Source organism: Ovis canadensis, chromosome 12 (assembly GCF_042477335.2).
Source record: "Ovis canadensis isolate MfBH-ARS-UI-01 breed Bighorn chromosome 12, ARS-UI_OviCan_v2, whole genome shotgun sequence".
Classification (NCBI taxonomy): Eukaryota; Metazoa; Chordata; class Mammalia; order Artiodactyla; family Bovidae; genus Ovis; species Ovis canadensis.
The window spans coordinates 80,435,485-80,461,500 of record NC_091256.1 but is presented as its reverse complement, the minus strand read 5'-3'; the positions used below and the strand labels follow the sequence as shown (position 1 = coordinate 80,461,500).

General features: G+C 43.4%; 1 protein-coding gene across 19 annotated transcripts in view; it reads left to right on the top strand.

Moving 5' to 3' along the window:
* Positions 1-21,892, top strand: part of PROX1 (prospero homeobox 1) — a 55,727-nt gene extending 33,835 nt beyond the window's left edge. For 9 of the 19 annotated variants that reach the window (XM_069544163.1, XM_069544165.1, XM_069544157.1 and 6 more), the window contains one exon: positions 21,229-21,892. In XM_069544163.1, coding sequence (XP_069400264.1) covers positions 21,229-21,414 — 186 coding nt within the window. In that variant the 3' untranslated portion in view covers positions 21,415-21,892. Of the gene's footprint in view, positions 1-7,657; positions 7,977-21,225 lie in introns of those variants that run through there. The other 10 variants (XM_069544154.1, XM_069544151.1, XM_069544152.1 and 7 more) reach the window with 2 other exon arrangements.
* The last annotated feature ends 4,124 nt before the right edge of the window (positions 21,893-26,016 follow it).

Sequence of the window (26,016 nt, the reverse complement as noted above, 5' to 3'; positions counted from 1 at the left end):
ACACAGTGCGTGTTTAAGAAGATTTAATATATTTGGAAGGCTTTCCTTCGCCCTGTCATCTCTTTAAAGAAAAATGGGGACAGGTGGATTTAGGAAGCGCTTCCCTCTGCTCCAAATAGACACTTAAATATGAGTGATCATTTGGAAAACTGGCGCAGGAGGGGAAACCCTTTTACTCCTCTCGCTGTCTTTTGGCCTCGAAGCTGAGGCGCCATTTAAATGATCGCACAACGCACTCTTGGTGGGTGGCAAGGAGGGAAAAGAAACCTTTACTGTTTCTTTCCCTGCCAGTGCCCCCACTGACAAGCCAAATTGATCTTTTAAGAGACTAAATGAATGTTCTCTAAATATCTGTACGCACATGGCTGTCTGGGAACACGCTCCTTGTATGGGATGATTGCCTGAAATTTGAAGGAGGGAGCAGTAAAGGACACCAGACTGGGTGGGGGCTGGGGGCGGCGGGGCGGGGGAGGGCGCAGGGTGACGTGTGGACCCCAAGCTTCATTTCTGCACCTCCATCCTTTTGGGACTCAAGGTGTTGATCGGTATAATGAAGCGGGCCCATCGGTTTATCATCTGTTTGGTCACGTCGTTGCATTTTTAGCGCCCTGTGTCTTTTTTGTCATCGGGTTACATTCAAGCACAGTAAGATCAACGTTCAAACCTCCTTACTCAACAGCTTTATTAGTTATAGCATTCCATGACCTTTCTCAACATTCTTAAAGAAAAAGATACAGTGTAATGTCGCTTTACTTTGCTTATTGTCCTTTGTTGGGGGGAACAAAGCATTTTCTACAGTGGCTATAGCACATAATTATACGGCTTTCAATGGCAGTGTCTTGGCACATATCGAAGTTCAGAGGAGCCTTTAGAAAAAAAAAAAGATGTTTTGTGGCAGCCTAGGGAGGGTCTCATCTTTCCTTCAGAAAATAGTTCAAGGCTCTTCTGTCAAGCTTCCCTACTTAGAGCTTTTTCTCCTCCTGCTTCATAAAGTTTAAAGCGGATTCAGTGGAGTTCTATGATCTATTTCCTTTGAAAGATTGTTCCTCGGCACAGAGAGGCCCTTTGACTTCAAGAGTTCACAGATTCATGTCTTTAGGTATCATATGTCTGACCTTATCAGTTACTCCATTTAATGTCGGAGAAAAAGTCTCAACTCTTTGTGTTTGTCTGTTTTGCCTCTGTGAAATGATTTGGTGAAAAAGACCATCCTTTTTAACACACCACTGAGAGGCCGTTTCTGCTGCAACCTACCCTGTGGCTTTTCTCTCTTTTAAAAAAAAAAAAATTGTCCTTGTGTTTTGTGTATGGATGAGTTCACAGTGAGAATAGAATTATACAAGGGCAGGCGCACACACAAAAAAATCTTCTGCTTTCTTCCCCCACCCCCCAGCCCCCCACCCTACCCAGTGATCTATCTATTGGTGGCTGTACCCCAACAGGCAAAGCCATTTAGCAAACACAGAGGGGGCAGCCGCGGTGCTGGGATGGCAGTGGGCTTTTCCCTTGCTTCGACCTACCCCTAAGGCCTTCATAATTAATTGTCCTTCAGAGATGAGGAAAGTTCAGAGACTGTGTGGTGTGATGGCCATTGTCTGACATTCAGTTCTCCTTGCCTCGCCTCTTTCTCTGCGCCCCACAAAGGGTTATCAATAGGAGAAAGGGAGCCAGTTCTCCGCTGAGTGCCGCTGGTGGTGGTTGGAGCTTTCAGGGGGTTAGTATCACTGTGTTCCGCCCATCCTGGATTAAATGTCTGTAGAGGTTCTAACCACCTTTTGAAAAGCAGCCTGTTTGTTTCGCCAAGGTTAAACAGACTCATTTGGCGAACCCCAAGCTTGTTCAGAAGTTGGTGATCCCTTTTCATGTAGCAGATACCATTTTCAATCAAATTTTCCTCACCCCACCCTAACCCTGCCCCCAGGATTTGACTGCACTGTAATTGTTCGGTTCTTTTTCAGCCATAGGGCAGAAAATGGATCATTCACTCACTTCTGTTAACTGCTTTGGTGTACATTTGCCAGAATAAGTGTTTGGGCAAACACACTTTTTGATGAAGCTTCGGACTTTGGTTCTTGAAAGTAGATTATCCCAGTTTTAAAATATTGTTTCACCTTCAGCGATTGCCTCAAGCCAATTATTTGGTAACATGACATAAAACAAATAAAAGCTGTTCCGCATCGCCCCTCCCCCCACCCACCCACCCCTGCCCTTTCAGCTGAGACACCAAATAAAGACGCGCCGTGGAGACAGCTATTTGAAAAGTAAAGGGAAAAGAGAGCCATGAGTGATTATTATACTACTGTTCCTGTGAAACAGAGGGAAGCCAAGAAAACAAATAGAATCCTTCTTCCTAGGAGCAGTTGAACCAGCACATTAGAGAGGTTTAAGATCATGGGGCCGGAGTGTTCATGGGGACCTCGAGGTGGAGGGACCCGTATTGAAAGAGCATCTCCGTGTCCCTCAGAGCTGTGTCTTCTGGAGAAAGGGACCTGCAGGATGCCCAGAAGCAATTCTGTCCCCACCGCTCTTTGAAGACGCTTTCACAACAGACCCTTTGCTATTTAGAGAGAACCCTGGATCGGGAAGTTGACACAACTAATATAGTCATACCAAAAATGGGGGGGCGGGGTGGTTCATAAAAAATTAAAGTTATTCTTATGAATCTTTCAGTAGAAGCCATGAAAAGGGACAGTAGTGTAGTCTAGGTCCTTTGTGTTGCCAGCCCTTCTTCCGGCCTCCGGGTTATTGTTCTTTCAGCTCCTCAAACAGACTTTCACTTTCAAACTGACAAAAGTCACTTAAAAGCCAGACAGCTGTACTAATACACCCACCTTTCGGAGCAGGAGCCAGGCCAGGTGACGAGGCCAGCTGAGCAGCCTTGTTTAAAACGGGCAGGGCAGCCCCCTCCTCCTTCATGTCGTTGTGGGGCTCTTTGAGGTGGACTCTTTATTGCTACTGTGTGGCCCTCGCTCCCAGGCTCCCCAAAATATGTCTTGCATTTTCCTTGCAGTGGGAAACCTTGACGACACCCCATGCTCATGTTTATCCCTCAGGCTTGGTGGCTAGGGTCATGGAAGTTAGAGCACAGAGCTTAGCAGCATCAGAGGGAGTCTGACTCAAAACTCTCTCCCTTCCATTTCTTCCGTTTCTCTCTTTTTCCAAGCCTTTTCCAGCCAGTCCAAATTTCTCCTAAGCTTTTCTGATTTCTGTGGCTTCATCAGGAGTAGCTAGGACTGGAAGAAAAAAAAAAAAAAAGCCACCAGTGATGGGTGATGGGACAAGCCTCACCTTAGGAAGTGAGACTGCGATAGAGAGAGGTGGGCACGCGGTTGTGCCCGCATCCCAGGCCTCAGGGCGCAGCCGCAGTGGGCCCCGGTGGGTCCTCCCCGTGTGTGTATTACAGCTCCCCCCTCCCCTGTCACCTTGTGTACAGTCTGGTCTGTGACACTGATGGTGATTATGTCATTATTTTGCTCTGGGGGCCCTGGCACATCTGCAGAGCCCAAGCACATCTTCTTTGTTGCGTTGGCAATCGTCCTGCACCACAAATGCTTCATTAGCCCTGCTGGCGGCCTCCTTGCCAGACGCCAGTGCCCAAATCCAGGCTTCTTTTTGCTCCGTTCTTTTGTGTCGCTGATGATCGAGTATTCATCTTCCTGGTTCTTCCCCCCTTTTTCTCGACTTCTGAACTCCAGATGTCCCGGCATGCTTGCCCAGAGCCTTCAAAAGTGTACCACGTGTAGCACGGTGACTGCACCTTTGAACCCAACCCCACCCCTTCCCACCTTCCCGGTCTGCCCTTTCCCAGATGAATCCGTGTGACTCCGAGTGGCGCCCCCAGGGTGAGGACTGACGTTTTCATACTTGCCCTTTGAAAAGATAGCCAGGGATTGCTCCCAGTTTATGGTGGTCCTTAGGGTTAGAATGAAGCATTATTAGATATGGCTTCGAGAGGGACACCTTTCTCCTCTAGCCCCACCTCTCCCCACCCCTTCCCTCTCCTTGGCTCTGTTATTCCTTTCTGTGCATTGCCACATTTTACCAGGTTTTCAGTAAGCAATCTAAAGTGTGAGTACAGAAAATATTCTTCATGCCTCACTGAGTCATCTGGAAGGTTCCTTTTCTCTGAATGGAATCTTGATCTCCGCTCTACCGACTCCCCAAATCCCCTCTCCCCCCCCCGCCCCCCCCCGCCTCTATTCTGCTGTCATACCCTCCCAGCCCCCAACAACGACCTATTATTAGATATTGAAAGTGACGAATGCATGGCTGTTTTGGAAAGGAACTGAAACATTTCTGTCAAGTTTTCCTCTATGTATTGGACGGAGCCACAGCTTTTGTTAAGGTGTGCTGATTTCTACATTAACTGCAGTAAATTTTAGAGCTTAATATCTTGGGCTGTGATGGGAACTACATAATCGGTATGTTTAATTTCCTCTTAAATGTGAATTAATTGATCTGTGTTAGCGTATTATGAGGAGCTTCTCCAGTAGAGTTTAACCAATTTTATCCCCGCACCGCTGCAACATAAGATGTTTCCAATGTCTCTATGTTTGAGTAAAATGTAGATTTTAATTTTAAGGTATACCAAAAGGAAAAAAATTAGTTCATAAATTTATTCAGAATCCTAGGACAAAGACCCTGGTAAGAATCGAAGAAAACCCCCTTCAAAGAATGAGTTGCCGTTTGTAGTAGGTTTCCGAGCTTTTCTAGTCACTGAGCCCTGGTCTGAATATTAGGAACAAAGCTAGGTCACAAAGGGAGGAGAAAGGTGGGCAGATCATTAGGCCACCAGCCCTGGGCAGGGAGCATGTCAGGAGAGGCGGGTACCTGTCATTGATTGTATCATTTTCAAAAGATTCAGGATGTCCCCAGAACATTCTTAACCTCCCATTATTAGATCATTATGGTTTTATCACCCTTGGGTTTATTTAAACCTTTTATAAAATCTAACTTCATTCTCAGAGTACACCACTTCTCAAGATAATAATTCTCTAAATGTATTACCTGCTGTGAAAATTGTATCTTCTTTTTATGGCTGTTAAAGTGATTTCCCTGGAACTCCAAAGGGGTAGCCCTGATTAGAATATCCTGGGATTTACGAACAGGACTAGGGCCATATTCTCCATTTCCTTTCTGATTTTATAGACTTTGATCATTACTCCCTCTTAATCTTCATCTCTCCAGATTAAGGAGCCCTAATCCTTTTTAAAAGTCTAATCTCATACAGTATGTGGGCTGCCCCCATCATTTCTATAATGCTCTTCCGGCAGGACTGTGTTTTCCGGAGGTACAGTTACAATTCTAGGACAATAGGGAGAGCTGGAGGGGGCAGCCACGTCATGGCTTTCTCCCTCACCTCCTTTTTTGATTGTTGCAAAAGTTCATCCTCAGAAGTTGGATTTCTTGAGTAGCATCTCGGTAGCACTTTCTGGTTAAAATGACCCTGTGAGAACTTTTTATGAGACTGTTGGCAAGTATTCCAGCAAATCTGATTGTGTCTACGGATCGTATCCAGCACCACAGATCCATCCAGCTGTGCTGATGTTTTCAGTGTTTTGATAGGTAAAGTACTGGAGTGTTTGACATCATGAAGACACAGCCTTAGCCTTGAGCATGGGTGTCTAAAAATGACCACTAAGGCAAGAAAGCTCTGGTCTCTGTATTATTCTCAAGCAGGAAACAAAATGTTCCCTTACAAGAAGGTTTACTTTTATTTATAAAAGCATCACCTTGAGATCTTAAAAGGGAATTCCTTTGGGGAAGTCTTTTCCATGTCTATGAAAGTGTGAGTGTTAGTTGCTCAGTCATGTCTCTTTGGGACCCCATGGACCGTAGTCCACCAGCCTTCTCTGTCTATGGGATTTCCCAGGCAAGAATACTGGAGTGGGTTGCCATACCCTCCTCCAGGGGATCTTCCCGACCCGGGGATCGGACCCGGGTGTCCTGCATTGTAGGTGGATCCTTTACCATCTGAGCCACCAGGGAAGCCCTCAGTGTCAGAGGTCCTGGACTCATAATAGTGGAACTTAAGAGCCTAGAGTCTGGAACCAGTCCCTGGGATCAAACCTCAGCACTGATTCTTTTTAGCAGTGAAACCTTGGCAAGTGTCTTACCCTCTCTGTGCCTGCCTCAGTGTCCTCATCTATAAAACAGGGGAAATGATAGTGCCTACCTCACAGAGTTGGTGTGAGAATCAAATGAATGTCCACGAATATATTAGCAGAAAGTAAGTGCTGTATAAGCACTTGCTTTCATTCATTAGCAAGCCAAAGAAAAGTTACCTTGTCGCGGCGATCAGTAACCCAACGACTGCAGCATTTCCTGCCTACCCTAAACGGGAAAACACACAAAACAGAAGAGCAAACAGGGAATTGTCCTTAGCATTGGGACAGGGAGTCAGTGCAACATTGGTTTTGAAAAGAGAAAGGGATTCCTTCTGCCCCAAGTTTGGCCATAAAGGTGACAGCAGCTGCAGGAGCTCTGGGAATCTGGAGTCATGGGTTCCAGATGAGACGGGCACTAATGAGATGAGAGGGTAAGGTGGAAGGGGCCCCAGGTTGGGGGGGGGGGTGTCTGCCCCTGGCAGCACCTGCCTCATTGGGCTCCACTTTGTTCACCTGTAAAGTGATAAGATTAAAGACAGAGCTGTGTTCTAGCTCTGAAATTCTGCAGTTCTAGAATAGAAGACATTCTGTTTTCTCTACACAAGTCCTGCGCATGATGCAAAGCTTTAAACAGTGACTGTGGAGCCCCTGGGAATACAGATGGTGTCCACGTGGAGCCACTTCCACCCTCGGGGCCCTGCTGCAGCTTCATTATCTCAGTAAAACTCTCCAGGGCGCCCAGTTTAGTGTTCTCCCAAGGACCTCTTTGCAGATCTTTCAACAGTGTCCTTGGAGACATGGCAACTCCCTTGCTGGGATTAGAGTGATGAATTTTTCAAATTTATAGACAATTTATTGCCATTATATGTGCTGCTCACTTTGTTGTGTTGGCTACGGCAGCCAAAGAGTGAGGACATTCATCCACGAAGCCCTCATGCCTGTGGGTTTTTTAGGAGATGATATGGACCTGAACAAATGAACAGAGAGCCTGTATACCTGTCCCCACACACATTCCATCAAGGCCACAATTCAACCCAAACAGCCAGCCTGTGTAATATGTGTTCATTTTTGTAGCATATACAACATCTCCCCTCTTGCAGGACAGAGTTGATTGTTTTAGATGCCATAGCTAGCTTCACTCTGAGGCTTGGTTGGTAGTTTTTGCAAAAGCAACATCACCCTTTCCTTTAAGCATATCCCAGATGATCATAAATCGATCATAAAAGTCTTTTCCACTGGAGTTCTGTATGTCTGAGTTTGTGGTTGTGAGTGAAGTGAAAGTTGCTCAGTCGTGTTTGACTCTTTGTGACCCCATGGACTATACAGTCCATGGAATACTGGAATGGGGAGCCTTTCCCTTCTCCAGGGGATCTTCCCAACCCAGGGATCAAACCCAGGTCTCCCGCATTGCAGGCAGATTCTTTACCAGCTGAGCCACCAGGGAAGCCCAAGTTTGTGGTTGGGAGTATCAAATCCTCACACTGGCCTTTTGGATTTGTTTTTTCCATCTTTCTCATGGTAATTATACTCAGCCTCTTTTTTTTTTTTAGGCTACCTTAACAGTCGAACGGAGAAGGCAATGGCGCCCCACTCCAGTACTCTTGCCTGGAGAATCCCATGGGCAAGGGAGTCTGGTGGGCTGCAGTCAATGGGGTCGCTAAGAGTCGGACACGACTGAGCGACATCACTTTCACTTTTCCCTTTCATGCATTGGAGAAGGAAATGGCAACCCACTCCAGTGTTCTTGCCTGGAGAATCCCAGGGACAGGGGGGCCTGGTGGGCTGCCGTCTCTGGGGTCGCACAGAGTCGGACATGACTGAAGCAACTTAGCAGTAGTAACAGTCGAAAATAAAATCTGGTCCTAAAAATGAATTAAGTAAAAGGTAATATATCTACTGGGAACAAATGTGTGGGAGTTTGAGTAAGGGTGTAGGCAGAGGCATGATCAGAAGCAGAAGTAGGGGACAGTTTCAAGGCCACTGCATTTCCTTCAATATAGTGTATTTTTCAAAGATTTATGTGTGTGTGTGTGTGTGTTTCCGGCTGCACTACTTGGCTTGGCTTGCTGGATCTTAGTTCCCTGGCCAAGGATTGAACCCATGTCCTTGGCAGTGAAAACGTGGAGTCCTAACCGCTGGACCACCAGGGAATTCCCAGAGATTTATCAGCTTAAGTGACCTGAAAGTGTACAAAAGAATCTGTCTGTAGAGTCCTGAGCTTCCCTCAACAGCATCCTAAGTCTTCCCACCACAAACATTACCTCAAGAGGTTTTGGTAGTTTACTAGAGGACTTCCAAAAGTCTCCCAGTGGATATCCTTCTGAAATTGACTTTTCTGTCTTTCTGAGCTGTTTACCTTTCTTGAAAAAGCAATGTCAAAGCCCTTCACGAACTCCTAGCTGACTTAGCTTTGTGAATACAAAGGGTAATCGTGTAGGAGAAACCCATAGAATTCCCTAGAATACAAAGCGGAATTTTCCTGACTTTTGTGCCTTTCACCCAAGTCCTTGTCCCAAACCACCTAGATGTTACTGGGACACATCAGCAGTTGTCGGCAGAGAAGCGGAGGCTCCCGGAACCTGGGTTCTGTTCACATAGCGTCTGCATCTGCCTGCGCCTTCTCTCCTGCTCACTCTGCTCCGTGCTGTTCTTTGTCCTGCCTCAACCCCATCTCCTCAACCCCATTTCTCCTCGGGCTTCTCACCCTTATTACTCCATCCCCGCGAATAAAGGGCACACAGACTGGTTTTCATGTTCGCCTGGGCACCGCTTAATTATGGAGGTAAATCTCTGCAGAAAACAATCACGTAATGCATTCTCCAACGAAACAGGAGTAACTGCGGATTATCTGTGCCCCAGCTTCCCTCCATGTAATATTGAAGAGCTGATGCCCTGTTGTTTTTGAATAATCTCCCATCCAAGAAGGTCACCAGGCTTGGCCCTATTCATTCCACCGCCTCACCCAGTAATGGTAGCAAAAAGTTAAACTTCAGGCGCTATCAGCCTGTCTTGAACTCTGACACAGTTGGCACAAAATTCATGGGGTGACTTGAAGTTAGTGAAGGCTGCGGAGCAGCTATCTAGTGCTTATTTTTCCATCGAAGTTGATTCATTACCTGCATCACGAAGGAGAGATGGAGTCCTCCATTTAGTACATTTGAATATTTGCTGGCAGGGAAGTGCCTAATGAAAAGCTCCTTGTCAAAGCAGGGCAAGACGGAGGGCCACCTGGTCCTTGGCATCTCTGTGTGTGGTCCAAGAACTATTCCCGTAGACATGTGCAGCCTTACCCACATCTGAGGAGTGGTGTGACAATGCAGGTTGAATCTGAGTTAGTCGATCCCAGCTATCCTCGCAGGAACAGCTAGTGCGCTGACCCAGTGAGGGACATGGGATTAGAGGAGAATGAAAGAGCTTTAGGCCTTCAGAAAAGTGGCTAGCTCTTAAGTTTGGCTGAGAGCAGGGGTTGTCACACTCTGGCTCGCAGGGCCGATCTGGCACTGAGTCTGTTTTTTTATGGCCCTTGCTAAGAATGGTTTTTACATTTGTAAAGGTTGTGAAAAGAAGGACAATATGCAACAGAAACCAAACCCAGCCCATAAAGCCTGTGCATTTACTGTCCGACCCCTTACAGAAGGAGTTTTCCGACCCCTGTCCGAGGCTTTTTCTGTCTTTGGTAGAAGATGAACTCTCAGATCCTTTCTCCTTCTGAAGTTCCAGAACTATGATTCTTTGATGCAAAGTCTTGGTCCAAATCTTACCGAACAACCTACTAGATGAGTAATTCCATCAGAGAGCTTGCCCTCATTTTTAAGATGGGAGAGTATTTTCATAGTTTCTCGGGGATGGAGGGATGGGAGAAAATACTAGATTTTAGTTTTTGATGTTTTTTTTTTCCTCTGATTTTGCTTTTGTTTTGTTTTGATTAATGCTTATTTAAACTTGGAGTCACTCTTTGAGACACGTGTAGAGTTTGGGAGAGAAGAAAAATTAAACTCATTATAGCAAGTAACATGACAATTATTATATTTCTTAATACATACAATGCCAAGACCTCCAAGCATGAACAAGTACACTGGCCACTTTAGGCACATTTGGTGAACCAGATTTCAGGCCTACAACATAGTTTTGACAGCCTCATAGAGTTTATTATAAAGGCATGTGTCCTTCTGTTCCTAGCAAGCTAGTACTTCCTTTTCTGGGGCTGTGGGAGAAATGGTTTTATTTATCTTGATAGGCAAAGTAGCCAGTGGAATGTTTACATAGCTTAAAGTGTATACACAAATTATTAACAGGTAGCATGGAAGTGAAGACAGTCTTTTCTGTTATTGTGAAAGTCACAACTATTCAAAATGCTCGATTCCAGCCCCTATCAATTATCAATTATGCTCTATCAATTATCAGCCTCTGAAAGGTGTAGGAATTTGCTTCTCTGAATATTCCAAATACAGTTCTATTTTCCAAATATCCACTCTTTCCAGGCAAGCAAGAATACTGGAGTGGGTTGCCATTCCCTTCTCCAGGGGATCTTCCTAACCCAGGAATTGAACCCCGGGTCTCCTGCACTGCAGGCAGATTCTTTACCATCTGAACCACCAGGGAAGCCCCTTCAAAGGTAAACGATTCAAATTCAGATGAGGAAACAAAGAAACCCCTCAGGGCAGCCTTGGCACTTCCTTTGGGCTGCTGAGGGAAGTCCACGTGAGGGTTGATGGCCAGGCCCACACAGCCACCGAAGACCAGAGTCCCCTGCCTGACATCCTTTCCCGTGGCGTTCCACTGTCCACTCAAGGTAAATCCTCAGCCTCCCACCTTGCAGCTTCCGTGGGACTGGTACGTCCTTTTTACTACATTCCTGCCAATGGACCATGTCAACCATATCCTATCCGGACACCACTCTGTCAGCATTTATAAGGACTGGTCGGGCATTGCTGGTTGGCCCGCAGGTTCACTTGGAAGTGTATTCCCACAAGCTCAGAGCAGGTCCCTGCCACAGCGGCAGACGAGACCCAAGCTTTCCTTTCGCCCCTTTCCCTGATTTTCCCTGCACCTCCTGCAGGCTGGCTGGGAGGACCCTTGAGGCTGCAGCGTGGATCTTGCTGTCTCAAGGTCCTTCCCCAGCCCTCTCCCAGGGCTTGACCCCCAGCCCCTCCCTCGCACGTTGACTTGACATTGGGTGGTACTCACAGAAGAAACAGCTTCCAACAGCTCAAACCTCTAATCCCATACCCACTAGAGATTTTGGCTTTTGGATTTTGGCAGGAAGGTCTGTTTGCCTATCAGGTCAGCATGAATAAAGATTTCTTTCTTCCCTTCTGTTTTTTTTTTTTTTTTTCCAAAGACAAGAATCAATGGACACTCCCCCCAGAGCTCTTTCTCTAGAGACAGTTTACCCCTTCTCCCAAGTACTTGTATTTTCTATTCTGACCACGCATGTGATATTTTGTTTTTCTCTTTTCCTGTGAGACAACCAAAAAAATCTACCCCATGTAAAATTTGAGAGCCAGATCAATTCTGAACCATCTTATCATTTTTAAAGTCTGTTTATCCAGCTTTGTAGGAGAAATGAGCAGACTGTTTGAAGGCCACATACTTTTCAAACCTTGGTTGCAACACGTTTGCCCCGTTTTGAAACTGTCTTTATCAGGCCGAGAAAACGAAAATCTATTTGACAAAGTGGCACTCTGGCCAGTTTATCTTGCAATATGGCTTTAGCTCACTGAGTCTATTGATTTCCTTAAATTAATGTTTACAGAATGCTACTGAATTTTGCTCAAGAGAACATTGTTCTTTTGAAGGTTTATAAAAAAAAATGATACAGACTGTTACTGCCATGTGTTCCTTTGCTTAGACTGAGGAAACATGGTGGGGGGAGGTTTTTTTCTTTTGGTTGTTTTGTTTTAAGGACAGCCTTGAACTCTAGCCACTTCCTATAAGCATTTAGTCTTCACATATTCAAGTAGCAAAACATGTAAGTGGGAGGGAGAAGAGCCCACTCATATGCCTAAAACTTTGTGGGCATCACACTAGCCAAATCCTGTGAAAGAAAGTGAAAGTGTCAGTCGCTCAGTCGTGTCTGACTCTTTGAGACTCCATGGACTATAACCCTCCAGACTCCTCTGTCCATGGGATTCTCCAGGCAAGAATACTGGAGTGGGTTGCCATGCCCTTCTCCAGGGGATCTTCCCGATTCAAGGATTGAACCCAGCTCTCCTGCATCGCAGGCAGGTTCTTTACCGGCTGAGCCACTTCGTGGGCATCATACTAACCTGATCCCCTGAGGTCCCTGAATGCTGAATCTACCTGGAGCATCAGAGGCAGAGACTTTCGTTCAAAGCTCAGCTGTGGCTACAGAGTCTTCCTCAGCCTCATTTGGTGTCATGTGGGCAAACACTTCTGTAGCCACTGCTCCCTGAAAAATCCATCCTTCCCAACAGAGGTGCGGGCAGCCTGTGAAAACAGCCCTGTCACCATTTGGTGGAAGCTCTTTTTTTTCTTAGTAAATTTATTTACTTTTAATTGAAGGATAATTGTTTCACAATATTGTGTTGGCCTCTGCCGTACATGAACATGAGTGGGCCATCAGTATAGCCGTGTCCTTTCTCTCTTGAATCTCCCTCCCACCTCTCACCCCATCCCACCCCTCTAGCTTGTGGCAGAGCAGCAGCGTGAGCTCCCTGAGTCATACAGCAAATCCTCACTGGCCATCTAATTTACATATTGTAGTGTATGTGCTCCCATGTCACTCCAGAAATGCTTCAAAACACCTTACTCTTTGACTGGGGTGCTCTGTCCCTAAAACACAAAACCTAGCCTCTAGATGTGACTTGTTTTTCCCAAGGGAAATGTATTTGACTGTTTAGCCCCTGACAAGATTCGCATCAGAATCATGATGTGATGGAAATAAAACTTAGGAAACACAAAGCAACTTTTCTCAGCGTGTTGACTCAGTTGATAAAATCTCCCACGTGAACCTCCTCAGAGCATCTCTCAGAACACTGCTTTGCACACATATATGAATCACAGCAAACTGTCTCCCAGAAAGTGGGCTTGTCCTTAAGGTTCAAACCACCGCCTTACTTTTGGAAACTGCTTTACACTTTCCAAAGCACATTCATGCTTGTTTTCCCACTGGATCCATCAGCCTGATGAGAGGGCTTTAGGACACAATCCCACGGTTCCCTCTGGGAAGCATCCTTTCTGCCCTTCTGAAGGGCCAGTTAGTTCCTGGCTAGTACACACAAAGTAAGCGTGTGTGTGACTGTGAAGGGAGATCCCTAGTCACAATATCTTGTCACCATCTTTCATAGCTCTGAGATTCCCCTCTTCTGCCTCAGGCAGGAGAATTCAGTGAGAGTGAGACGGAGGAGAGGAACAGCAATAACGTATCTGTTCTTGCCTTTTCATTGGATAATCTCAATAAGGGGTTAGTAAAGCATCAGAGTTTATCCATTTGAGTCCACTCTGTCTACAGTCTAAGTCCCCAGCTTGTGCCACTGCCGTCAGGAACTATGTCTCTCCTTGATCAATATTTACTGAACAAACAGCAGGGACGAGAGAGTTTGTTTAGAGGAATCACGTGCACACCAGGGTGAATGAATGCTCGGGAAAGTACCTCAACTTTGCCTCCTTTCCTAGGATCTAGGGATGTGTGTGCGCGTGCGTGCAGACATGAGCATGCACAGACAGCCCCATACAAATGCCCTTTTCAACTTCTCCAAAGACACGAGTCATCCAGAAAAATGCCTCGCTGTGTATGATTAGTACATTATTTAAGAGGATCCATCTTGATAAGATTGTCATCTCTTGATTAATAAGCTTGAGAAGCCATGTGAGCCTTTGGTTACTGGGGAGAGGAGCTAGGGAGCGAGGTCTGTGCCTGGTTTATTTTCTGTCCATTTCTGCAAACATCATCCCACTGATGAAATGAGGCCAGTGGACCAGGTTTTAAGAGAACTCGCAATATCAATTCAGTTTCAAAAAAACTCCAGCCCAAAGTTTGCTTCTCCTTTTGTGCTCCTATACAGGTTACACATTTTGGAAAGGCTCTTAGGATGAATTAGAGGCACGAGCATCTTCCTTTGACCCTTTTCAGATGAGTGGAAGGGAGGAAAATGCAAGTGGAAACAATAAAAGCAGTTTGATAGGGCAACTCTAACTATATATTTCTGATGACATGACATTTCTTTTTTAAAGAAATCCCAAGGAGAGAAGGAGCTCTTGAGATTTTCAGAACCACTTAGCCAGTTTTTGGAATCAGATGTGTTTAAGTCTAATAATAATTATAAACACCCTGGTGTTGAAGTTGAGAGAGCTCTACTCTTTCAACTTCACTCAAACAATTGCTTGAAGGCTCAAGGCAGGGCCCTCAATGCAGTTGACTTGGAGGCACCTGGGTCGAGTTTGAGGGGTTTTGTTTCTGTGTGGGGGGGAGAGGCTGAGGGGGAAACTGTGGGAGTTATTTATTTATTTGATTTTGTGAATTGGAGTTGTAAAAGCCATCTGAAATATTCATGCAGAATTGTCTGAGAAGCCCGTTTCTGTTTTATTTACTGCACAGTAGACCAGCCACAGCGGATTAGTTCTACAATACCCGTAACAAAAGCCCAACAGCTGACGCATGTGATGTTAGGAGGTGACAAAACAGTTAAAGTATGCTGCTGGCTACAGGCGAGCCGTCAGCAGACGCAGACAAAAGGGTTTGTGACAAGAATAACTCTCTCTCCAAGGCGAGCAGTGAAGAGTATCCAAAATACCAGTACCCTTTTCTCCTTGACATTGTCTTCCTACAGTCAGCACTTTATTGCCCTTTTATAGTATTTTTTAAATGAAGGAGCAAGAAGAAAGTAAACCCACACACAGAACTAATTCACCAAAACAGTAAACCAAGATTTTACTTTCCCAGCAGTTAGCCACTTCTGCCCATATGTAGATTTCCTTTACCATTTCTTCACTGAAGTTTGAAAAAAAACAGTCGTTTCAAGGATGAACTGAAAAGAGGATCCATCTTGATAAGATTGTCATCTCTTGATTAATAAGCTTGAGAAGCCATGTGAGCCTTTGGTTACTGGGGAGAGGAGCTAGGGAGCGAGGTCTGTGCCTGGTTTATTTTCTGTCCATTTCTGCAAACATCATCCCACTGATGAAATGAGGCCAGTGGACCAGGTTTTAAAGGGGATGGAGGATTGTAAGAGAGCCACAGGGAGCTGTGCAAGGGGCAAGGTTTAGATCCCCAGAAAGAGGCCGATGGATGAGCCTGTGGCCGTTTCAGAGGTGTGAAAAATCAGCTGCCCTGTCTCCAGAAAATACGAGAGGCTGTCTTCTTTTTAACCTTTGTAATTCCCCTTCTATTCTCTCTGACATTCATTCAGCTGCCAAGAGCGTTTGGCAAGGTTTGGGCCAGCGAGCACACTTGCAGTGACCGCTAACCTTGGTATGTCCTGACACTTATGATGAGCGTCTGCAGGACGCAGAAGGCAGGCAGCCTGCTATGTCAGGCTTTTATTATGTACTGCAGAGGCTAGGGACAGCCAGTTTAATAAAACAAATCATCCTTGAAGGTAAAGCAACTGGGAAGAGGAGGAGGAAGACGGGGGGGGGGAAATGTGTCTTTGCCACTCATTCTGATAAAAAAAAGAACAGCAAAATAAGCACCCACCCAACGCACCGTGTGTGTGTGTGTGTGTGTGTGTGTGTGTGTGTGTGTGAGTGTGTGACAACCCAGGCACCCCTGAGCAGACTTGAAAACATCCTCCCATTTCTCCCATTTCATCTAAGCCCACAAGGCCCTCGTTTGCTCTGAGGAGACTCAAGAACAAACAGTGGTGATGAAATAGGTGGACGCTGAGAGTCAGCCCCCTTGAAATGTATGAGTTTGGTCAAGTACCTCCTCACAATTATATTCTCCTCCAGATGTCAAGGCAAGGAGAGGCAAGACCATTTGGGGTGAGGTTCCTATATTGGGATGCCTTTTATCAAAGCAAAGTTTCCACTCGCCTCTCCTGAAGAACACTCAGCACCGCAGCTCCCACAATAGCCTCAGAGTCCCAGCCAGAGACTTTGGAAGCCTTTTGTTTTTCCCCTGTGGCATGTCCAAAGGCATGGCCTTCCCTCCCCCTCCCAGCGGCCGGCATTGTCTTGCATTCCAGGGACTTGATTGACTGTTGCCACCTGATGCTGAAGAGATACTCTAGGGTTCATTCTGCAGATTGTTGGGTTCTATTAAAAGAAACCTAGATAAGGGATTACTTGTCACTAAGGGATTTTCTGCAGATGTTTATTAGTGATTGGAAATCCATTAGGTGTGAAGAGGTACTGAAAAAACATGGACAAGACCAATCTCATAACCCTGAATTCTTAAGATGCTCACTCAGAACATCAGAAAGGAGTCTCCCCCCCACCCCCCTTACTCTGTTAAATGGAGTTGGGGAGACTTTTCTGGCAGAGAGGTAAGGGTCTCTTTCATGGGCAATATTTCTACCTGTGGATGGAATTCCTTGGCACTCTTTCAGATCAGTTGCTACCCATCAATTACCTCTGTGGAGCCACCAAAAAAAAGATTAATTGCTCTAGCAGTAGAGGATCTCGTTATAACTTTCTTTTATCTAGCCCAATCCGTTGCATGAGTATTGCCTCAAATTAAGCACAAAATTAGCAAACCGTTCCATTTGTTCTCAAAGAATTCATCCCTTCCCAAACATAAACCAATAACCTGAGTCTCCTCTTGGGAATCTTTTGTGTCATTCCCACTTATTTTGAAGTTACTAGCTCTTCTGTGGTTTTTCTAAGCCACAAATCCACAGCTTGTCAAGGTTTTGATGCCTCGTATAAGTAGGAATTACTGAAAATGCATTTAAAAGGAGCCAGCAGGGTTTAATGGCAATAGACCTGAATCGGTTATTTCACATGAGTCTCTTCATCTCATAATTTCTTCATCCCATAGAATCTCATACTTTCTTCATCTATAAAATGAGCTCTGAGATCTATTTCAAGTCTTTAAACTCTATTTTTTATCATTATTTTAAAATTCCTTTTTTTAAGTATTTAGGCGGAAGGTAAGGTGTGAATCTAGAGCAATGTGGAGCAAAGCAGAAGGCAGGGTCTCGTTTTGAGCTGTTTATCAAAGACGATGCAACAAAACCCTGTGTAGTGTTGTGAGGAAAACACAGAATGGAAGCCAGGAGGGCGCTCAAAAGACATCTAATGATAAATCCACTACAACTAGATGTAAGTAGGTGAGAAGCCAAATGACATCAAGACACAAATGCACAAGTTGTTAAAGGACAGCCCAAGAGTATTGCCAAAAGAAATGAATGTTTGAAACAGGATGCGTGCGTGTGTGCCAAGTCGCTTCAGTCACGTCGGACTCTTTGCGACCCTAGGGACTGTAGCCCACCAGGCTTCTCTGTCCATGGGATTCTCCAGGCAAGAATACTGGAGTGGTTGCCAGGCCCTCCTCCAGGGGATCTTCCCGACCCAGGGATCAAACCAGCATCTCTTACCCTCTTACGTCTCCTGCCTTAGCACAGGTGGGTTCTTTACCACTAGTGCGACCTGGGAAGTCCTTATAAAAGGACAAAACCCACTAAAAATCAGTAACCAGCATGGCCGATGATAAGAAATAACAGGGTGGGACCTCCCTGGTGGTCCAGTGGTTAAGACTCTACATTCCAATGCAAGGGGGTGGGTTTGATCCCTGCTTAAGGAACTGACATCCCACATGCCGTGTGGCATGGCCAAGAAATAAAAATAATACATTTTTAAACATTAAAAAAAAAAAAGAAAAGAAAAGAATGGAGGCTGTGCACACTCCCCAAAGAAATTTCTTTGATCTGTTCTCAGGCAAACCCCCAGAACTGCACTTCTTCCCTCCTCCAAGGCTGATGCTTTTCTAGATGCATCCCCCTCCTCTGACTGTCTTAAACGTCATCCCTGTTCCCTTGGCCCTTGTTTCCAGATCTCCTGGGAGTGGGGAGGCTTTATCTGGCGCCCCTGCCATACCTCTGTCCCCAGAACTCTCCACCAGGCCAGGCTGCATCTTCGAGTGTTCAAGGACCATAGATCCTCATCGTGGGTCTGTTGCCAATGGCCAGGGAAACCACACTTCTTGAAATGTTTCTTTTAATAAATGCCTCTGATTATTTTTATGTAGCATTTGGCTAACAGCTCCCAAACCCCGTAGTTAGAGTGGGTAGTTGCACTGTGTAACTGGTCTCCAGCCATAATCCCTCTCTCAATAACGCCCATTTGACACAATTTGAAGGATCATCTTTGGGGAAGACAGGAGAGTACTCAGAAAGGCTGCTTAATGACTTTTTATTTGGTAGAAGGTGAGTGGGAGGGCTGATTGCCACTCCATGCCCTCCCCATCCCACAAATACACGTGTATGTGCGGGAGATTGGGGAGAAGGTCATCAGAGTTCAGTTGAATTCTCATCAGGGAATGGCCTTTGGAGTATATGGGTTTTCACATTTATGGAGGGCAAGGTGCTACGTGCATGCTCAGTGATATCTACTCTTTGTGACCCCATGAACTGTAGCTTGCCAGGCTCCTCTGTCCATGGGATTCTCCAGGCCAGAATACTGGAGTGGGTTGCCAGCACTACATTAGGTTGCCATTTCTTCCTCCAGGGGATCTTCTCGACCCAGAGATAGAACCAGCATCTCTTGCACTTGAGGCAGATTCTTTACCGCTTGAGCCATTAGGAAAGCCCTGGGGAGCAAGGTGGTATTTCCATTATTTCCCAGGCAGTGGTTGGAACTATGTCCTGAGAAACTAGCTTATATATATATATTTTTTTTTTTTGGGGGGGGGGAGAAGCTTCTCAACATTTTCACTTTTTCTAGAATCCAGTCGGCCCCAGATTGGGGCTCTTTTTCTTCTGGAGCATCATTAGATTTCTTTCAAAGGACAAGTGACTTGCCATAGGAAGCACTGAACTTCTTTGTCCAACTCCAAATGTCTCAGACAGGTTTGTCTGGTATCATTTTCATTTTCTTTAACAGTTACTATCATTATAAAAGATCCACTGCACAAAGCGAGAAAAGGTGGGGAGAATGGGATCAAATATGTTCAAAATGACAACCCCTCTCTGTTACTTTGGTGAGCAGCAGGTCTGAGCCAAGATAAAAATCTCTCACCTCTTGTCTAGGTGTAGACAGATCCGTCTACACGTGCAGCTGCAGTGCTTTCACTTCCTCAAATGTCTGCACTTACTATAAAAGTAAAACTTTATTCATGTGTAAGTTCCCCCACTAAAGGAAAACTACAAAGTGTCAGTGTGTACTTGGAAAATTATAGGTATCTGGAATGATTCTGTGAATCCTTTGTTTCATTGTGGGAGTGATAGGTCCTGCTTTACCATGTAACTCACAAAGATTACTAAATAAGTACATCAGTAGCTATTCCTTTCCCTAGACAAGAGGTCAGACTATTAAACAACTACTAATAAACAATTCATAAGCACATGCACAGAAAACACACACACATATATTCATTGCTGTGGTAGGAAAGAATTAACAAATAGATTTTCTGAACAGTATATTTGGAGAATGTTTATCTTGAACTACAGTGACTTTGAACAATTCCCTTATTCTCTCTGAGCCTCCATTTTCTTACTGTAAAATGGGGTTAATAACCACAGAGATTTTGGGGAAACTGAATGATACAGTTCACATTCAGTATATAACACAGTACCTGACACATAATAAGCAGTCCAAAAATGTGGAGTATTATTACTGTCAACTGCATAAATCACTCTCTTATGGAGAAACTCATCTCAAGGTAAAGTATTTTCTGATGTAGGATTTTAGGATTTGGTACACATTTTGTATTTTGGTCTTCCCTGATGGCTCAGATGGTAGAATCTGCCTGCAGTGTAGGAGACCTAGGTTCGATCCCTGGGTCAGGAAGATCCCCTGCAGAAGGGAATGGCAACCTACTCCAGTATTCTTATCTGGAGAATTCCACGGACAGAGGAACCTGGTAGGCTACAGTCGGTGGAGTCACAGAGTCAGACACGACCAAGCAACTAACACTTTTGTATTTTGGGACTCAGTATTAATATCATCATCTTACTCTTTTTTTTTTGTCCACAGCGTAGAGGCATACCTCAGAGATATTGCAGGTTCCATTCTAGACTACCAAGTGTTGCAATACAGCAAGTCACATGATGTTTTCTTTAATTTTCCAGTGTATTTAAAAGTTATATTCATACCATATTGTACTCTATTAAGTGTGCAACAGCATTGTGTCTTAAAAAAGTATAGACCTTCATTAAATATACTTAATTGCTAACAATGCTAGCCACCATCTGAGCCTTGAGTTGTAGTCTTTTGGCAGTAGTAACATCAAAAATTACTGATCACAGATAACGAGAGCAAAAAGTGTGAAACATTTCGAGAATTACCAAAGTGTGACACAGACACGTGAAGTGAGCAGTTATCATTGGAAAAAATGGTGCTGGTAGGCTTGCTTCACACAGGGTTGCCACAAACCTGCAATTCATAAAAAAACTCACTATCTGTGACCTATAATAACGCAAAACAAAGTGCAGTGAAAGGAGGTATACCTGTCCTTTATAGCGCAGAATATTTTAGTATACAATTTAGCAACAGAGCCGACAGTCCTCTAATACAAGCAGGAAACTAAGGTTTTAATTTTCTTCATTTGTAGCGTGGGTTTAGTTTATATCAAAGGCCAATTATTAGTCTACTTTTGAGAAGACATTTTGTTTTCCTAATGGAAGAATGATTCAAATTCTGAAAGATAAGGTAGAGAACTGATTCTGGAATACACCTCTTTAATGAAGTGAGGAGTCCCAACAGTATGTCTCCATTTTTCTACTCAAATATTCACAATGGAATCCAAGTTTTTCAATAGGTCTGCATGTATCCTTTGCATAAGTCTTTTTCTAAAACTCTACAAAGCTGTCAACCCCACACTACAATGCTACTATATATAACAACTTTACATAAGAGAATAGGGGTCGGCCATTTTTAGAAAATGCAGGTGCCCTATAAGCCCCTATCTGAAAGAAAGACCTTAGCTCAATTTCCTTTGAAGAACTGGAGACTTGAAACTGAAAACTTTATTAATGCCATTGTCTCCTTGTATCAGCAGGTTCCAGAGAGATTCCTGGAAGTTGCGCAGATCACATTACGGGAGTTTTTCAATGCCATTATCGCAGGCAAAGATGTTGATCCTTCCTGGAAGAAGGCCATATACAAGGTCATCTGCAAGCTGGATAGTGAAGTCCCTGAGATTTTCAAATCCCCAAACTGCCTACAAGAGCTGCTTCATGAGTAGAAATTTCAACAACTCTTTTCGAATGTATGAATAGTAGCAGTCCCCTTTGGATGTCCACGTTATCCGTGTCTAGATTTTGATTTCATATATGTGTGTATGGGAGGCATGGATATGTTATGAAATCAGCTGGTAATTCCTCCTCCATCATCTTTCTCTCATTTTCTTCTGTTTTCAATTGCAACGGGGATGGTTCTTTTCCTGCCGCCTTTAGTTTACTTTTGCCCAAGGCCCTTAACATTTGGAGACTTAAAATAGGCTTAATTATCAGGGAAAAAAAGAATGTTGACGTGTGTAAAGTCTATATTAGCAAGGACGGGCATTTGTTTAAAATGCGTCTGCTGGATTCATGGTTTGTTGCAAATGGCGGTTGGCGGAGGGAGACCCGTGACAGAGCCCAACTCCGCAGTCAGTGATGCGTCTCTTGTGTTTACTGCTGAGAAGGTCAGAAAACTGAATGAAACCACTTGATAAACTTAAATATTTTGCTTGGTTTGAACTCAGTAAGTAGCTTTTTATCACACGTTTGAAAATAATGCCGGTGGCAGATCAACAGCTCACTTTGCAAAAGTACCCCAAAAGGCCACATTTTAAAAAGAAAACATGATCACTAACTGTCAAGTTTTTCCTCAGAGAAATGGCAAACACCCCAAACTAGTTTCTTTTGGAGGCAGAGCAATTTTATACAAAACTGACTTTTCAAGGTGAGACTGGAAATTCATGTGGTTTCTAGTCACCTCTCGGAATTTTGCAATAGGTTCTTCTTGGTAGTAAGTGAGTACCTATCATTCTTCATACAGGAAAACCCCTATAATGTGTTATTATTTTCTGTTTATCTTGCTTAAGATATAAAAAGGCACATAAGTTTCAATTTTATTCTTTGCAAAACTTTGTTTATATGCTTTAGAAGAATTATCATGTCTGTTTAACAAAATTTTTTTTTTTTTTTTCGAAAAACACTATTTTCTGAATTCCTTTCTATGGTAAGGAATAAAGGACATCCTAACTTGACCATAAAGTTCCTGCCTATACTAGAAGTTTGTTGACAGCTGCTAGCTGACTGGATCTTCCCCTCCTGAGAGGAGTACATTTGAGAATGACCTATTTTCCTATACATTTCCACACTACCCACCCTGATGGATATTCAAAGTGGTGACAGTCTAATTTAAAGTGTTTTGATTTTAGGTACAGTGTTTTAAAGCAACTGATAAAGTCTCTTCTAACTCAGAAGCTAGTAACTGACCAAAACATGAGAAGAGTGTATAGAAAAGGAGAGTTTGGGAGTTAACCCAAAAGACACAATTTCAGCACACATAAGAAAGCTAGCTGCTATTTCATGCTTTCTTCAATGGTTCTCCTCTTTTTTTCTTTCTCTTTTCTTTTTCCAGTTTTTCAAAAGTGTACAACGTTTCCGTACTTGCTTTTAAAAAGCCATATGGCATTCACACTTGTTTTCTTGGATGGGTTTTGTGTGCAGAGGCAGTAAGAATTCCTTTTTTATTCTAATAGTGTTTTCCAGAACCCTCCCTCCCCTTCAGTAAGTTGATCTACATCTTCTAAAATGACACAGTAAAAGAAAAAAAAGAAAACCCTGGTATTTAGATTATGTATAACATAAATACCATTTTTTCCTTGATTTTTATAAAAATGACATTTGACTTTGAAGAATGTCGGTTGACCCATGAGACTAGCTGACCCAATCGCTGTATTTTAACATCATTTATAAATTCTGCTGATGGACAGGAATGTATGAAGGCAATTATTGTCAGCACAAAGCTTTAAAACCTGCTGACTTTAAATTAAACAGTGTGGTCCTGTGATGCCTGCGTCATTCAGGAGACACAGCCTCTCACGGTGTGGACGGAGTGCAGCGGCTTAGGCCTGGCACGCCCCAGCCTCCCTGCACAACTGAACCCATCCCCCAGCTCAGAGGCTCCTACACAGCGTACACAGGCCCGTCGGAGCCAATATGTTCTTGTTCTGGCTTGTTTAGGAAAAAAAAATGTTCAGATAATCATCACATTGGAATATAATGCAAACCAAAAAAAAAAAAAAAAAATCCAATCAGCACAAAGTAGAGAAGCAATCTCAACTTGTGGTCACACTCTTTCGCCTTGCTTCACGCCCAAGAGTATGACATTCGTTGTTCACATCAGTATACAACTGGCTCTTTTTGCTGTTCCTTGGAATTCACATCACCATTGTGTTGCCATTTGCAAGGCAAAAGGCAAAACTGTAATGTATTCACCTATCAAGACAGATTGCTAGTATCTTCCTGATCTGGGGCAAATTTAGTATTGATTCCAGACATATTTAGATTTTTAGTATTATTCTCCCCTGCCTTTCTAATTTAAATAGACAAATTAAGCAAAAGTGTGTATTCACAACCAAATGTTGATGTGCTTATCCACAATAATATCCTCTCAATGTTCACTGAGGCATAGAAATTGTTTCAGAGTAGAAATTGCAGCGTGAGTAGAAACTCACCTCATTGTCCTGGAAACAGAACTTGATCATTTTGCTTTTAGATGATTCTTTTTCTTTCACCACCATAAAATCTTGTGCCTCCCAGTGCATTGGAAAATGACAAAAGCCTGTCTCTCAAAACGCCTATTTAACAGGTTTTTTAAAATCACCATCTTTCCAATCTTCATTCAACTCTCACCACATAAAAATTGGCGACTTGGGAGAAAGTTCACTTTCTCTGGTGGGAGGGTGAAGGACTAGGGACAGTTTACAAAGGGAAACAAAGTCTAAAGTCCATGTTGAAGTACCACATTTCCACTTATTTTCTGCTAACCCCAAATATTTTTGCATCTACACTTGAGGTTATAGTCTGTGCCTAGACCTAAATGCACCAGCGGGGGGATTTTTAAAAATCCTTCAAAATCCCACTTTTTTCCCACAAGTACAATTGTTCTTGTGCCTTCTGTGGCTTTCGATTTCATCTTTTTGACTTTATTTCCAATTACTACAGCTGCAATAAACACTAGATTTTTTTTCTGGCTGTTTGACATAACGTTGATAGCTATGCATATTTTGTGTCTTTTTAAAAACAAAGCGGGAGAATACGTTTTTGAGAAGAGAATTTTTAGAACAGTTTGATACCGCAAATTATTTTTTCCTCAATTGTTTGAGCAGCATTCGAGTTTTGAAAATTCTTGTAGAAGCCAATTTTTTGTAACTGTGGTGCAAATCTTGTGTTTTCTTAGCCTAACGAAAAGTAGTATAGAAGCAATATTTCATACCATGTGCTATATATGTGTGTGCAGATGTGTGAACATAAACACATACACACATATACACACATGTAAAAATAGACATATATATATGCGTGTGAAGTGGAAAGCTTACCTTTTCCTACCTAGATTTAAGGACCTATTTTAGGCATTTGTTATGTTTTGTCAAAAGAATGTTCTATTTGCAACAACAAAACATTTAATTCTTACTGTATCTCTGGCTGTTTAATGAGGACATTTCACTTTAACTGGTAAAACAACGTGGAAGATGGTAGAATGTAGTAATTATTTAAGGAAATGTTCACCCACATATTCCCGAAGTTTGCTTTGTGCCTCCAAGTATTATTCCATTAAAGTGTTTTATGTTTGCCAATTCATTGTTGCTGTGCTAGGGATGTGGGTGAATATCATTTTAAAAAATGTTAAAAACAACAACAAAAAAAGCAAAACAAAAACACTAAAGCAAGAGGGGAACTTTTATAAAGCAATGTAAATATTTAACCTCATGGCTGTTGTTACGTAAGACATGAGATTTTAATAAATAACTACATTCTCACAACATCTGTTGAATTTATTAGGAACACTTCGGTGACTGTATAGACAGTTGAAAGCATTCTTGAAAATCCTGCTCTCTACTTTTAAAAGATAAGAGTCTCTTTCATCAGATGTCAAGGGCAAGGGTAATGCAGTTTCTGTAAATTTATGAAATTTCTTTTCTGTGTACATGAAGACAGTTAGTATGTAATCCCCCCTCCCCCCCACACACACATACATGCATACACATATAGGTTAATATTAAGTCGTAAAGCTAAAGAGTTGGGGGCTTTCAAATTAGGATGTTCCCCAGAAGCAATCATAAATTCATCAAAGAAAAAGTGGTTTACAGAATCCCCTGAGAGAAGGCGTGTGCGTGTGAGGACAGAGCAGAATCTCTTTGCCATGTATATTATAGACTCTTTATTGGTGTGAATAGTACAAATGTTTCGTTCTGGTACAGACTCCGTGTTTGCAAATTACAAGAAGCATTGTTTTCAAAAAGCTCCCCTTAAAAGAACGTAACTGGTTTCTATGAGTAAGCAGTTACTCTATTGCACTTACATGTGACGTTGAAGGAAGTGCAGTTTTGTTTTCTGTAGACCTGTTGGTTGTAAACCACCTATAAGACTAAAGCTAAAATGCTCGTTTTCAGAGCTGGGATCAAAACTGGTATTTAATCTTTGCATCTTCTTATAAGTATCCTTCTAGAAATATAACAGAATCTGGGAGCAACTGGACTTTGAGTCTTTTCAACTGAGCCCTCTCTCAAAACTGACACCCCGAAAATGCACAAACATGCGCATGAGCAGAAAAGGCAAACCGAGTGGCC